Source organism: Poeciliopsis prolifica, unplaced genomic scaffold (assembly GCF_027474105.1).
Source record: "Poeciliopsis prolifica strain line A6 unplaced genomic scaffold, Auburn_PproV2 SCAFFOLD003, whole genome shotgun sequence".
Lineage (NCBI taxonomy): Eukaryota > Metazoa > Chordata > Actinopteri > Cyprinodontiformes > Poeciliidae > Poeciliopsis > Poeciliopsis prolifica.
Window position 1 is genome coordinate 16,205,795 of NW_026562378.1, and position 15,898 is coordinate 16,221,692.

A 15,898-nucleotide genomic window follows, 5' to 3' on the forward strand; every position below is an offset into this window, starting at 1 on the left:
CCCCCCCCAGGTGAGTCAGAGTTATATGACAGGCCACAAATGACCCCAGATGAGCTTGTGTGTTTGAAGGACCTCTCCTACCTGCATCGCATATATTTGAAAGTAGGGACAAAACGTGCAGATCTCCGACAGAGACTGAGGCACCTGAATTTAAACAGCCAAGTTACAGATGAGGAAACCATCAGACAAGTCATGAAAATCATGAGTGATGAGAATGAGCACAAATGCAGACTGGGCCAACTATCTAGACAAAAGACAACGCAAGCACACAGTACCAACGTTGAAACAGGAGGTGATCACAACACATCACCAGACACAGTAGCAGACAGTAAGAACCTCCAGACAATAGGATAACTCAGTGCTCAAGTGAAAGCCTTGACTCAAAAGGTGGGTTCATCAATGGATCTGCATGCAGCTAGCCCACAAGTGTCTCAACCTCGAACTAGGTGAGCCCATATGCAACCACACCCTTCCTACCAACCATCCTCAAGCAGGCCGCTACAGCCTCTAATGAGGAACCCGCAGCTCAGATGAGGGGCAGTATGGCTAGTTTCCCCAAGGTCTACTGAGCAGAACTCACAGAGTGTAACCACTGCTTTACATGAGGAGAAGCAGGGCACAAAGTGATTGGATGTTTGAAGTGAGTCAAGTCGCAGGGAAACGGGACTCAGTTTTTGTTGAGGGACACCCAGAGACCAGCGAGCAATTCCAGTCCCAAGCAGTAGATCAAACTTCAAGTCAAATAGCAAGAAGCCTCAAACAAAGACAACATCAGGAGCCTCACACACTCCTCAGCCAAAGAATAGTCACCTGCACAGCAACCCTGATTGAAAGAAAAGCCTGCTGAAATGCCTGCTTGGTGGCAACCCAATTACAGATTATTCAGATTATTATTTTATTTAATGAGAGGCAAAAAATCTGTTTAACCAACCTGACCCTATCTGGAAAAGTAAATACCCTCTACCACTGAGACAGAACTTGTTCGACAACACAAAGAGGCTATAAGAGCAACACACTGTGACCTGATCTAAAGAAATTCAAGAATAAAAGTGAAAGCTGTTGATATATATCAGCATGGAAAGGGTTTAAGAAACCAAATACAAACTCTTCAGGGAATAACAAGCAAACATGGTGGGTATGTGATTATCAATGATTTGCAGAAGTAGGAAGTTTTCTCTCCATCTGGAATTTTATTAAGATATTTGGTGGTGCTTTTGTAATAACAATAAAAAGGTAAATATATGACTGACTTCATGACACAGCATTCATGGAACCACAAACATAAATACTGTTCTTGAATTCCCATTTGAAATAAGCTTCTTCAGGATGCCACTGAAAGAAGACTGATCTATATCAATAAATTGCTCACAGTAACTGTATTTAACCATGTTTTTTAACTTACTGACATTAATTGGAGCAGTTGTGGAACAAACAATGTAAGTAACATTTCCAATAATACTGTAAGTTTTTTTTTCTTTAAGGTAATTAATATTGATCAGGACAAGAGATCAAAATTGTTATCATCTTAAAGTTTTTTGTTATAAATGACAATGTAATTGTCAACCCAGATTATGAGCAAAGGTCAGACCATTCGCTCATTACATTAAGCTCAAACACACAAGCAATGAGGAGGAAATTGAACCATTTCAACCATCTGTGTTGGAGCAGACACACATCTAAAACTGGCAGGACAGCAGGACAAAGATCCATAACACAGTAACAAGTCAAACTCTGAATGGTTAAGTATAAAAAAAAACTAATGTGACCTAGTCAAAGTCTTGACTTAAATCCAACTCCAATGCAATGGAATAACTCTAAACACAAAACTCTAATCAGAACGAATTTAAAAAGGTGAATGGTGAATCAAAATTCCTCAATACTCAATGCCAGCTACTGCAAACACTTGCTACCAATATGGTTGGAACAGCCAGTTATCAGGTTTTGTAGAGGTAAAATACTTTTTCTACTTTGACTATAACAGAAAACTGCACTACACTTGTACTGAGGATGAAACATTAGAAAGTTACAGAATAATAATAAAAAACACTATTCAATCGCGATTATATTTAAAAATACAATTAATAATTTAAAAGGAAGTTAAAATGTATCATAACTGCGTTTAATTATTGTCAAACTTGTTAAATTAACAGTTTTTATTCTCTGAAAACATTGACTTTGTCATGCTTTTCCAATTTCTATGTAAGCAAATAAACAAAACAAAGATTTAAAAAGTCCTACAGTCGTCATTTTATTCCTCCGCTCCACATTTTTCTTTTTTTTTTTTTTCCTTACAGTTTACAGTTTATTAACAGCCAGTACAGCAATGATAAGATCCGAGTGGATGGACCTACCTTTAACAGCAGACTGGGGAAGCATTCCCGTAAAAAAAGAATCCCAAAAACTTCAGGCGCGTCTCTGCAGAACAATCATTTCCTCCGGGTGAGGAACTTGCGGTGGGAAAACTTCAGAAAGGCAGAAGAAAGAGTGTCGCACCGTGTCGGCTCGGCTCGGCTCCCGGTCTTCTCACGGCCACTGCAGCGGGGAAAGAGTGAACTTACCCCCCGCGATGTTGTCAGTTCAAACTCCTGCAGTCAGAAAAGCTCAAACCATTTTCAGGATGTTCCATTCAGGCCGGGAAGAGAGGGGGGGATCCCTCCGGACATCCTGAAAACTCCGTCAGCGCCTTCAATTTCTTGGGTAAAACGCGTTTCCTTTGCGTAACTCCTCGCGTATCGGATGAGTGATCCAATCGACCTCAACTTGGTCGCGTTTTGTTATTTTTTTCCCGAGTTAGTTTATTGGGTTCAGCCCATAATGTTTCAGTCCAAGAAGCTGACCAGCAGGAACAGTGAAACAGACACCCTAACTATACCAAGATCCACGCCAGGACAGTTTGCAATGTCCCAAAAATAAATTCACTAACGACATTTCAGATACGTTATGTCCCGCAGTGCACATGGACCCAGTTGTCTGCTGAATTTGAACCCGAACCTCAAAGATTTTGATCGTTTTTTATCAAAATTCAGACATAAACGTGTGAATTTGTTGCTCGCTTTGCTATATAATTCATGTAAAATTGATTTTATTCAATGGATTTATTACTAAATGGATTTATTACTGAATAAAATCCATTCCAATCAGCTGCCATTAGAAGACACCCAATTGAAATCTACATGCACAGACTTTTAAAGTGGACTTATTTATAAAAAATTAACTTTTTGCACATTTTTATACTTCCATTTCTAGAAACAGTCTTAAGCACCCAAAAAAAGTCTTAACATTTTCTAACAGACAAGGCATCTCCAATTTTCTCAAAATAGGCAAGACTGAGCAAGTGAAATGTCATTTTCAAGATTGATTTTGTGCAAAAATGTAATGAACATTAAATAAACCAACTTGTTTAAAAGAATCCATAATAGTTTTTTTCCCACCTTTACTAACTTTTATGTAGTCTTTCCACCTCTGCAACTCAGAAACCATCTGAAATTTAAGTTATAACTGCCATAATCTGTGTTAAAACGACAAGAAACGATTTTAATAGTCAAAATGAGCTGAACATTCACAACAAAACAACAAAGGTCCCAAAACAGAGCCTTGAGATACTCCGTCTATTACTATTAAAAGTTAAAAGTTAATCCCAGCTCAAACAAACTGAATTTATCCCAAACAACAGATACATAAATGCTTTGTCATAGTCATAGATGTAGAATATTACACTATTACAATAGTACACTATTGAGATCGGTGAATTGTGAAAACATAATCACTGGATGCATAAAAACATCAATAAGGCCCAAATTGTTTCCCTCTGCTTGAAATAGATAATTAAAGCCTTTATTCTCACCACAAACAATTAAAATGTAGAAACTAATAAGAGGCTTAACAGCATCCCATAAATATTGTTCTAAATAAATAATGGTTGGTTTTATGTTTCTTTAATCCCTTTCTGTAATTACAGCAGTTAATCATTTTGCATGACAACTTCAAACCCATTTTAAGTCATATCCAAAAAGTATCATAATTCCAGTGAGACTCATTCGTTACAATTACTTTTTGAAAATAACAACCATTAAGCAGGTTTTAAACAAATGTTTATGAAGCCCATATTTTTGTAAGGATTTTTTTATTGGCCTGATGTAATATTATAATCTTAAATATTTGTGTTTTTATTAGCCTTGGAACCTCTTTAAAGTGCATGTTAATTATGGGAATCATCATGATTAACAGAAATGATAACTTGAAAACATCTGTTTTAGTAAATCAACTTGCTGAAATAAATTAACTTTTAAATAATATTCTAATATTTTTAGTATTACTCCATGTAAATAGGATCACTTTATTACTGCTATGTCTTTCTATAAGTAAAAATGTTAATATATTTATCTAAATTCTGTATAAATACCTGACAAAATAATTATTACATGCATATTATGAGTCTTGCGTTCATGTTTTTTTCCCTTAATTTGGTACAAGCGATATGGCTCCTTGCCCAGGGCTTCACAGCCTGAGGGCGTCACAAGCAGTCAGAGAAATAACTTTAAAAAACAGGAAGATCTTTCTGTCACTTATTTGAAGGCTGAGTAAAAAGGGAGCGGGCAGCTGCCACCACGGTGCTTCTCTGGAGAAATGCGTCGAGGTTTGGCATAGAAATAGAGACTGACTCAGGCGACAAGTTGATCAGAGTTCTGAGAAATGTTTATTTTGAAATAAACGACATCCTGATTCTACACTTCATTTCTTTTAGAAATTTCTCAAGATGGGAAGTTTGTACAGTTGCACATATCTGCATTCAATGATGCAGATATGTGTTAATCTTCATAAATGTGGACATTTGGTTAGAAGAAAGTTGAAAAATTGGTTGAATCCCAAGTGTCAAGTTGTGCAATATCATAAGAGGGAAGAAATGTGGGCATGAATATTTGGTTTGGTTTCATATTTCAAGTCTGATGCAGGCACATTCTACATTCCAGTGATTATATCTACTGGATGGACTTTCACTGCCCTTTGTGCTTAAACCTGATCCTGAAATGCTGAAAGAATCATGAACAGTGGAAGAAACACTGTGAAAAAAGAATGAAAAATGCACTTTCATTGTAATCTATAAATGTTTTCACAATGTCCTGTAGCCACACTGGCTCATGGCTGCAGTCAGCAATATTAAAGCCAAAGTCCACTGTTAAAAAGTCAAAGGAGACGTCTAGAGTTGCAGTCCTCCATAGCAACATTTGACACAATCCACAACATGAAAAAGTGTTTCTGTCCTACCATCACAAAATAAACACAAGAAGTTTGCTTAACTCTACAGAGACAATGTCCTTTGATCAGATTAGACTATTGTTGACCTTCAGCTGGGTGTGAACAGCTGAACACATGGAAAAGTACCTCATATCCACTGTCAAAACTGCAGTGCAAAACGATTATGAAAATATATGTTTTTTATTTATTTATTACGATATCACCATGTGGGGACTGTACATTATGAGGCAAATAATCTGTGAGGCTCCTACGAGCTGCTGTTACCGTCTGAAGTTACGCACTGCTTCCAACCAAAAACAACGTATCAGGAGAAAGGTCTTAGCGCTGTCAAGCCGTTACAGGAAAACCATTTATCCACCGTTAATGATGGCTATGCTAACTAGCTTGAGCGTTCACACCAGGCACTGCTGACAGGGAGAAGCTGCATCATAACAGAGAGCAAGGGAGAGTTAAGGGTTGAGAATGATTGGCAGCGCTAAGACCCTCCTCCTGATTCTGATTGGTTGATTCTAGTGAGCACCGGGAATAGGTAAAGGTGTTGAATTTTTTCATAGATTATCTGTCTCATGCTGTACGCTGCAAAAGCAAAACAACTTACCAGGTCCACAGCAAATTAGTTAGTTTAACTTATTTCATGTTTACTAAGATACTTGTACCAGAAACTAGACCAAAATTGCTTGATAAGATGTGGTGGTTTTGCAGTGTACAGTCACAACATAATGACATTTTCAACATAAGATATAGTGGAGAACTGGTGTTGCTGTGGGCCTCTTCATTTTCCAAATGTCATTGGAATCTCTTTAAAGTGCATAGTTTCACAAATACATTTAAATAGATTTTAGTTCACTAAAATCTAAGAGTGTCTGCATGTTTATTTCCTCTATGGTAAAGTAGATCATTTGAATTTAAACTAGGTTTTACTTGTAAAAATCAAAGAGTGTGAAAACTCACATCTGTCCTCATAAAGGAGTTAAAGTGCAGCAGTTTCCGTTCAAGCACAAACTCAAAAAAAATCCCCGTAGATAAAACTTCAAGGAAGGAAATTGCACTTAAAGATATCGAGAGACATCTGGCAGCAGCACTAAAAGTAATGCCTAAATCTAAAACCAGTGGTGAAACATCAGTGTTGGCTGTGTATTTAAAACATAGACAAATGTGCAGGCGGTCTTTCTGTTCAGTCGAGTGAAAAATTGTATGCAGGCCTTTTGCTTTTATTCAAGCCGTGTTCGTGGCTGTGTTTTTCCACCAGCGCTTTGAGCACACTTCAGACAGTGGGTACACAAGGCATCTGGTATGCAGATGTCACTGCTGCCTGCCGGCATGTGATGACAGCCAGAGGCAGTGACTCACTGAAGTACCCAAGTACCACATGCTGTCATGTTGCCAAGTACAGCAGATATGGATGGGGACAGAGGACGTCTGAAACCATTGAATTAAATGAATAACTAGAGGTTGTTTGCCTTTTAGATTTTAATCCAGTCCACCACAGCTTTTTATGTGGCCCTCTGAACTCCAGACACCAAATTACATTGATTAGTGCCTGTTTTTGTTTTTATTTGTGAGTTTAATGAACATTTTCTGAAGAAATTGTCAAAAACATCAAGTTTAGGTGACTTCTAACTCCCGCCTACAGGTGGCAGTATATCTTACTTCATCTTTACTGGATGTCAAGGTACAATCCGTGGTTGATGTGGCGAGTAACAAAAAGTGACACTTAACGTCATACAAAGCGCAAATATTGCAAACAATTCCTGCAAAAATATCTCAATTAGCACCACAAAATCTTTTTGATTGAAAAAAATTACAAAAACAATCACCAAATTCTACAACCTCAGTGAAAACGAAGCTCCAGCACATTTTGGCACATCTGGTTTTACCACTGTATGTGCTGCTGTACAATGGGTGCTGGAAAAGATAAGTCTTTTGTTGTTGACTTACTATCCAGAAACCACTTGGTGCGTTCTTGCTGGTTGTGCAGGAGGCTCCACTCCTGCTTTTCGAAGATACATGGTTGTATAGTTGCGCATCAGTTTGCAACCATTTTCACATGTGAGGTAAACTTTGAGTTAGGGGGCGTGGCCAGCAGCAGCGCAGTTGAATTTAAAGTGACAAGAAGCTGAAAAACAGCTCATTCTGAAAGGAGCTCAGAATAGGCAGAACTAAACAAATTAAAAAAATTTTATCTAAGAATGATTTTGTGCAAAAAATATAATGAACTTGTTTTTATAACACATAAACTTATGTTAATGTCTTTAAGGAAGTATAATCGGTCACTTTTAATGAGTTTTATCAATACATCTTGGCACAACCGGCCCAAGAGAAAATTTATGATCTTTATATTGGCGAAATGAAAATGAGTTTGACACCTCTGGTAAAAGATTATTTAAAGTGCTGCTGTTTCAACTTTTCTGGTCAGAGGTCAAGGTTAGGCTTGTGTCTAAGGAGTGTTACTAGTGATATCTGAACACATGACCAGTGTAGCTTTGACGCAGGAAGGTGCCTTTTTCCCTTGTCAGGGTGAGTTCCTCCGCTTATCCTCCGAGCTCTGCTGACTCACCTCACCATGTCATCAGTTTGTCCCTCATGCTCTTTTTCTCTGCAGAGGTTAAGGGAAATCTAGAACGCGGGCGACCCGTGATTGAGGACAAAGAGGGAGGAAAGGAACACAGCTTCGACTCCGTTTTCCTCTTGTGTCAGCTTCCCTTTGACTTCGAGCTCCTGATCTTTACATCAGCAGGAACAAGTGAATGCCAGGAAGTGAAAACAATGGGAGGGAAAATGGAAGTGTCCAGTGCCACTGTTGCTGTGTTTCCTAAACACTGTAAATCTCATTGCCTTATGGGAAAACCTGGACTCAACCCTTTCACCACTCCCACCGGGGCAAATAGATTTTAACATTAAAATATCTGTTTTGTTTACTGGAAGGTTTTTTTTTAAGTTGGTTAAAACATTGCTCAGATAGGTAATGTTTTATGAAAAGGCATGGTACCACTTTACAATATGTTATCCATATAGACAAAATTAATAACTTTTTATTATGCATTTCTTAAGGATGAGAAGGAAACTCTATGCTAAAAAGTATGACAATGGTTGGGTTAAACCAGTTATATAATGCCCAAAACATTCTGCCATGTCTGTAGTTCTAACCTTCTGCCGTCATTGTAGTTCTAAAGGGGAACTACAATGCCAATTGTCATGTGTGTGAGACACAAAGGTGGAGAAAGAATTCTAAAGGCTAATATTAGTGCACCGCCTAAGGTGTTGCACTACTCTGAGAGATATATTGAGGCTTTTATTTTGACATTTTCAGTAAGCTTCATTTTAAATGGCTACACTAATGGCTTCAATGTGGGTAAATCCTCAATACTATAAGAGAAGTCTTGATTTTTACCAAGATAATGTGGATCACATTCTCAATATACAGTATTTTTTTGAGATGCCTTGTCTGTTTCAGCCTATCTGTGATCAGTTTTGCTTTGTTTTGAACTGGAGAAATCCACTTCCGGCCCTCCGTCTGAATTTCGCACATCATCCGGGTCACGTGTCTGAAACCCAGCAATACTAAGCAATACACAGCCTTCAATAAGATGGTGCAATGAATACAATACAGAAATAAAATGATATACAATGGGTAAATATGCCTCACTGTCTGATCCTTCTTCAGAGGTTGAAATGATGTCAATGTAACTAATTTTCAGCATTCATTAAAATGTTTTAACTTAAAAAAAGCAATACAAAGGAATTGACAGATATGGTAAGACATTTAAAGCAATAATAACGGAGCTGTTAAGCAATAGCAAGGAACACAAACAACGAGGATCAAGTGATTGTTGTTTGAAAACTGCTTTCGTATACAGTAATAATACTGATATTGTTAAATTACTTGAAACATTTAAACGTTATAAAGCATAAATAAACTTGGAAATGCTTTTTAAAAAGCACATTAATACCTTTAACACAACTCCAATAAACAAAACTTTCTTCTCCCTCTCATTCAATCATGATGTGTAAGATATATATATATATATATATATATATATATATATATATATATATATATATATATATATATATATATTGCAACAACAGCAGTCACAGATGTTTCATTTTAAACCGCTTCAGCCTACATACTTCTAGGAAAGCGGTGTCTCCTTTTCCACTCTTTATAATTCAAAGCACATTTCCGTACTTTTTCAAGGACTGCAGATAATTCATGACGAGTGACTCTCATATCCACGTTCACTTGGACGATTCCCCCTTCCCCACTTTCTGCTCACATTGCGTACATCATGGAACACATTCCACAGGTCAGACAAGGGCTTCACATTGTCACTTTCACGAGGTTCATAACTTCTGTGCTTCATCCTTCTGGTGGAGGGGGAACTTGCAGCAAAACTTCAAAACAGGAGCGGAGAGGAAACACATCAAAGTAACTGACCTCTGACCCAAGAACGCACCCAACCACATTCCACTCAATTACAGATATGAGGGTAGGGCTACAGAGGAAGCCCTACCCTTTTATTGTGGAAACTCAGCGCGCACACAGAAATATATATTTACATTACCATTAAAGTTTGAACCTCAGCCAACTGGTAACCACCTCAAATACATCATATATCTTTGCACTCAGATCACATAAATCCAGCCTCAGTATTCTGGATATCTTGCTCAAACAGAAGTTATCACTAGATAAAGAGAAATTATGATGTTGATGCAAGAGAAACACGTTTCATGTCTCAGGAGGAGCAGCTTTTTGCTGCCATCTAGTGGCAAGAAAGCGTCACCTCGACTTTATGACGTGATCATTTAAACCAGGAGTGTCCAAAGTGTGGCTAAGGGGATATACTGTACTTTTTCATCAAAAAGTTATTTTCTCCTGACATTCAGGTTCTGTTACGTTGCTCTGACCGTCACAACCAGTAACTAACAACTCATATTCATTTTTTTTTCTGTTGCTGTTTGTAACTGAAGCTGCTGGACTGAAGGTGACCAGCAGCTTGATTTTCCCTCTTATTACAGTCAGAGGAGGACAAAGTGCCCAAAGATTGTACTTACATAATAGTAGCACTACTTCAACATTTTTTTCACTCAAGTGAAAGTAAAAAGTAGCCATCCAAGAAATTACTCAAGCAAGAGAAAAACTAATTATTTGGTTAATCAAGTTCTGAGTAATTGATCAAATTATTAATCATTTACTATTTAAAACTTATATAATCATATGGACCAAAATACAAGGCTTCATGCAAATTTTGATGATTTAAGGACAAAAAAAATTTATAATTCATATAAGTAACAAAAAATAACAATCAGGTAAAAGAACATTTTTCCAAATCAGTTTCTTTTAATAAAAACCGAATGAAACTTTAATAAAAACTCCAGGTGTGTGTCATTGTCTGGTGAATTTTTGGTTAAAACATGATTGTTTTCATTCAGTGAAGTTCCTGAGGGTGGCTGGAATATCCTGAAATATACTTTACCCTCTGAAATTAAGTAATAACAGCGATACATCAACATAAAATTATTCAAGTAAAAAGTACAGCACAGTTAAAAAGTACTCCTAATATACATATATATATTTTTTATTTTTTTAAATAGTTAAGTCAATGTAACTCCCAACTCTGCCTGACATTCATTGGTAGATAAATTATGTTTTGCTGTTGATGGTTACCAGTTACTGACAACTCCGCTCCGTTTTTCCGTTTTTTAACCACAAACTTGATTTTTCTCTCTTTATATTATAAATATGGTGAACCTGAGCGTGTCTGTTGTGAAATCAGCCATATTAGACCTGAGACGGTCAAAGCTTGTAGACGATCTAAAGTCATGTTAGGTACCCAGGAGCCATCCTCATCTGACAGCAGACAAGGAAGCAGGAGTCTCTGGGAAAGGTCAGCCGGCTCCCAAACCAGACACCATCATTCTCAATCAGTTCTGCTGGAATTAAAGATTTTTAAGAAATAAATGGCCCTGAGTGTGGGATAAGTCGCTGGCATTTAAAAAGGCTTGAAAGGAAATTACAAAAAAAAATACCTAGAAAATTACCTTAATGTTTGTGTGATCATTTAAAAACATCTTAATGGGTCTCTAAATCCCCAAAACTCTTGACTTATTGGCGCCAGACAAGGTGCTCTTAGGATTTCTCAAAACTATTCATTTATGAGGATTTTCTTACACAATTATCTGTAATGTTACATAGAATGACCTATTATAAAACAAGTCCAGCTTTTTGTCCTTTCTTTGAGGTCAGGTGAGAATGGATGAGCTGGCTCAGGGCAACAGACAATAACTCGGGTATGAATGGAGGAAAACGTCAAACTTTGATGACAGCATCCAGCTTTACTAAACTGAACAATGGTTTGAAGAAAAAATGGGTCACAATTTGGCCAAAACATTATAAAAGCATGGATTCAACTTGACCCACTTTGAGCCCCGTTAGTGCAAACACAGCATGGCTTGAACCCCAGTGTTGCTGCTGACACGAACCCAGTGTTCCCATCGGTTTAGAAATTGTATCGTACTTGAACTCGCCAAACTGTGCAAGATCGATATTCTAAAAATCTTAATATTAACTCTTGACAAAGCATATTAAGGAAGCTCAAAGAAAAAAAACAAAACAAAAAAAAGTCAAAACATAGATTACAAAAGTTTTTTAAAAATGGCATTAATGCAAAGATAGGAGTCAGAACTCAGTTCATTAAAACATTTATTCAAGTATTTCCAACTAAGAAAGTATTTACAGTACATTATGTTCACTAGTGCAGGTCTGAGCTCCAGAGGCTAAGACAAACTCAGACATGACGACACAGAACACGAGCATATGCAGAAGAACTTAAAAAAAAATCCACTTTTATTGCTAACCTTCACTCTGCCATCCGCCTTCCACAGATCTAACCAACATGTATAAAGAACCGTACAGTTTAACACACACAGTTTAGAGTTTCACTAAAGGCAGAAACAATTACCGCCTTTTCACATCAGTTTAGTTTCTCCCAGCACAAAAGAAGAAGAAAAAAACTTCACAGGGGAAATACGATGTGGATGCTTCTCCAAGATGGCTTACATGTCAGATGATTTGTTTTGTAAACCATTTCCGGCACTACTTCTGCAAAGTGATAGCAAGGAGAGCAGAGAACAGAACTCTCTGTAACCACAGTTTAAATGGAGCAGTTTAACAATACGGGCTGAGTGTTCGATGTTTTCCCAAGCAGAACCCTTTTCCAAGTCTTGCCCACAATCCTGTCTGACTGTAGAAGTTTCGCCGGAAAGTTTTGAGAAGATCAGAGCCGAGAAACTCCTCACCCCTCACAGAGGACGATGGGGAAATCTACATGAATGCACGGGTGATCGAGCTTCACGATTCCCTGAAAAATGAACAATTTCCCATTTAACAAACTGAACAGTTTCTGTGAACACATGCTGGGTAATTGCTGCTGTGCGTCGACGCTCACCTGTGGAATCAGGTTCTTCTGGATCCTTTTCAACTTTGACCTTTTTCTGCCGTTTTTTGTCACCACCGTCTCTTCATAGAATTCATGGGCTAGATCCCCATCCTCATCGAAGTACAAGGAACTGGAAAAACAAAGAGTTTCAACACTGAATTCAAAATGAGGCATTTTCATTTACATCTAGGATTATTACTCCAGATTGCTTCTGTTTGGTTTGCTCAAAAATCCACTTGATTACTGGGTTGTAGTGGTTTCAACCACCTCTGATGTGTCGACCATCAAAATAAAGAGAAAATTCAAAGACAGGACAGAACAACATGGTCATCTTATAACAATCTACTTATAGACGTTGCAGTATGACAATGATTACTTCATAAAACAGCCGTTCAGAGGGTGTAACCCAGACATAATGAACCTTTACAGACATTAATGTTTAATTGTATGCAAAGTTTAAATGGCACTTCAAACAGTGTTCTTGTAATGACTAAAAATTCTCTTAAGACCTTTTCAAAGGAGATCTTCTGGTTAAAATGTTTATACTGACATTCAAAAGCATTTCTTTAGCTATGATTTTTTTAAAAAGTGTCAAATTTTCTGTAATATTTTAAATGACTTAACTGCTTAAAAATTGTTCATTTTAAATGAAAACCTTTCTGTACCTCCTTCTTGTGAAAACAAATGGTGTTGCATTCCTGGAGCCTTTCAGTCGGGCCACAGACTGCTCGTTTCCATCGACCACTGAATCCCCTGCGCCGCCTGAGAAAGGCCAGGAACCTTTGACTTTGGATCCACTTCCACCCATCCTCAGAGATAAGACATTATTTATCTCCAGTCAATGCTTCCGCTGCGCTCGGTTGGCCAGATGCTCTCAGTTTTTCAGCAAGGCCAGGAGCTGGAAAGTGGAAGAGAGCACAAAGAAAAACAGCATTCCTAATCAGACGACGGTCGCCTGGTTAGTGTGAAGTAGCAGCTGTTTGCTTAGTGGCTGTTGACGAGCTGCAGGATAACACATGGAACCAGATTCCAGCTCACACATTGCCTAAAGATGGTGCTCAAGCTTTTCACGACAAGGTCACAAAGTAACGTTCTCATAAATTATAACTTTCACAAACAGCAAACTATACAAACCATTTCTCCTGTGAAAGCAACTTGTTTGGAATAATAGCAAGATAATAGCAAAATATCTACAGAAAGATATTTTGTTTGCTCTTTAATCGCGGTTTCATAGTGTTATCACTTAATTCAAAAGGTAATTTTGATGACATGAGTAAGTTTTATCCACTTTCAGACTTATGGTAACACCAAAACAGTTTTACCTTGTTAAAAAAAACTATTTTCTTCTCTCAATCTTGCTTACACTAGTATAATAGAGTTTTGCCTCTACTTAAAAATTTCTTTTTAAAAAAAGAGGATGATCACACTGTTAACTTTTGGAAGGATCAAAGCTACAGTGAATTTTTTTTTCACTTCAGTGTGAAGTGAAAAAAATTATTTTATTAAGATTTTTTTAATTAACCTAACTAGTAATACTACCTCCAATAATACTACCCTCCAACCGTGTATTCAACAGAGTTCAACACAGATCTTTAAATTATATGTTGTTTAGGTGATCACAGCTTTGTGTGTATGAGAAAATCTGAGACAACAGATGAATATTTAAGCTAAAGTAAGTTATTTATTGTGTTTTAATGATATCCAAACTGTCTTTGTTGATATTGGCTCATCATGAAGTGACTTTCATTTGCTCATTATGAATCTTCTCAAATGTCAAACCTCTATAAAAAAATAACAAAAAAAGAAAAAACTACTCTTTATTTACACCATTTTATTTCAAAATATATATTTTGTAATACATTTGAAAATCAGTTATTTTATTTCAGTCATTAAATTCAGAAGCTGAACCAAAAGTTAAATACCCTTGTAAATGTTTAATATCTTAATGACTGACTTACAGCTACTGAAAACCCACAACATATATAAATAAAAATGTGTATAACAGGTTTTACCATTTTTTTCAAAGCTTCACCTCTTCACAAGTAACAGAACCTGAACAGTGGAGTCCTATTACTATCAAGTCATACTTTCTTTACTCAAATTTGATCGCTATTTTATTTCAAAACGTGTATTTTTGTAATTGCTATTGCTGTAATTCTGTGGCCCTTGGTAATAGTATATTTTAATATAGTTAAAAAAAACGCTCATAATAAAATGGAAAGTGAACGCCCATTTTAGAGTATTTCCGCTGTCGACATGTCGCTGGAGTAAACTGGACCATATAAAAGCTAATAAAACTCAACACATTATCGTTATGCTAGCTTCACCGAATGCTAACCAAGCGGGCCGCACACAAACACAACACTAGTAATATAATTTATGACGCTCAGTACCTCACTTTATCAACTAATTAACACGTATATTTTCCTAGGCTTAATATATTTACCACAAAAGACGACTAACAACCAGTAAACAAATGGAAACGTCCATACAGTCTTAGCTGTTAGCTTCAACCACTGACGCATATTAGCTTCAACGGCTAAAGTAATTATTCGCACCGAAGCTTCACTATTGGCACACCAAAATGCTTTTTTCTCACACATCAACGCTTAACATAAATAATCTTACCTTATTATATCTTGTTAAATCGACAAGTGGGCTCATAACTTCCTGCTGTTCTGCTAGCAGCAGTGAGGATGATGCGATCAGCTGATCTCAGCGATAGGCTGCAGTCGCTCACTGACCTTTGACCAATGAGGTGGAACATCCGTCTCCTTGACAACGTTGGGGCTTCTTATTCGTCCACTATTTACGAAGTGCCATAAACTACAAGGAAGTGATGTGAAATATCCCAAACACGGTTCTAATTCAATTAGACAGTTAACAACAGTTATGGAGTTATGATTTATATTCCGGTAAAATTAATGAACGATGTAGTTTGTCACCACACATTTTACTATGGCCCGTTTGTTTTGTTCTGTTATAAATTTATTTAAAAAAAAAAGTCACCAGTCAAACTTAATCCTTTGCAACTGTGATTATGTCAAAATCCCATGTTATATTTAATCAAATTCCTCAGTCATTGCAGCTAATGATGATCATATTCATAGATACAATGTTCTTCTCCACCCCATCAAATTTAAATACTTTCTACTTTATTACCCTTCTGTTGTTACTGTCAGTGTATATTTGCTTGTGACAAA

General features: G+C 37.0%; 1 protein-coding gene across 1 annotated transcript; it reads right to left on the reverse strand.

Annotated features, from left to right (window-relative positions):
• Nucleotides 1-11,942: 11,942 nt before the first annotated feature.
• Nucleotides 11,943-15,456, reverse strand: tusc2a (tumor suppressor 2, mitochondrial calcium regulator a). The gene is made up of 4 exons (XM_055021983.1): nucleotides 15,324-15,456; nucleotides 13,361-13,593; nucleotides 12,705-12,825; nucleotides 11,943-12,617 (listed from the first exon to the last, which is right to left on the reverse strand). The coding sequence occupies exons 2-4, from the start codon at nucleotides 13,501-13,503 to the stop codon at nucleotides 12,552-12,554; spliced, it is 330 nt and encodes a 109-aa protein (XP_054877958.1). The 5' UTR covers nucleotides 13,504-13,593; nucleotides 15,324-15,456; the 3' UTR covers nucleotides 11,943-12,551.
• Nucleotides 15,457-15,898: the final 442 nt, after the last annotated feature.

Coding starts and splice junctions, on each gene's coding strand:
- tusc2a (XM_055021983.1), bottom strand. CDS start 13,503: ATGGGTGGAAGTGGATCCAAAGTCAAAGGTTCCTGGCCTTTCTCAGGC. Junction 12,826..13,360: donor TTTGTTTTCACAAGAAGGAG/GTACAGAAAGGT, acceptor TTGTTTTTCCAG/TTCCTTGTACTTCGATGAGG. Junction 12,618..12,704: donor AGAAGAACCTGATTCCACAG/GTGAGCGTCGAC, acceptor TTCATTTTTCAG/GGAATCGTGAAGCTCGATCA.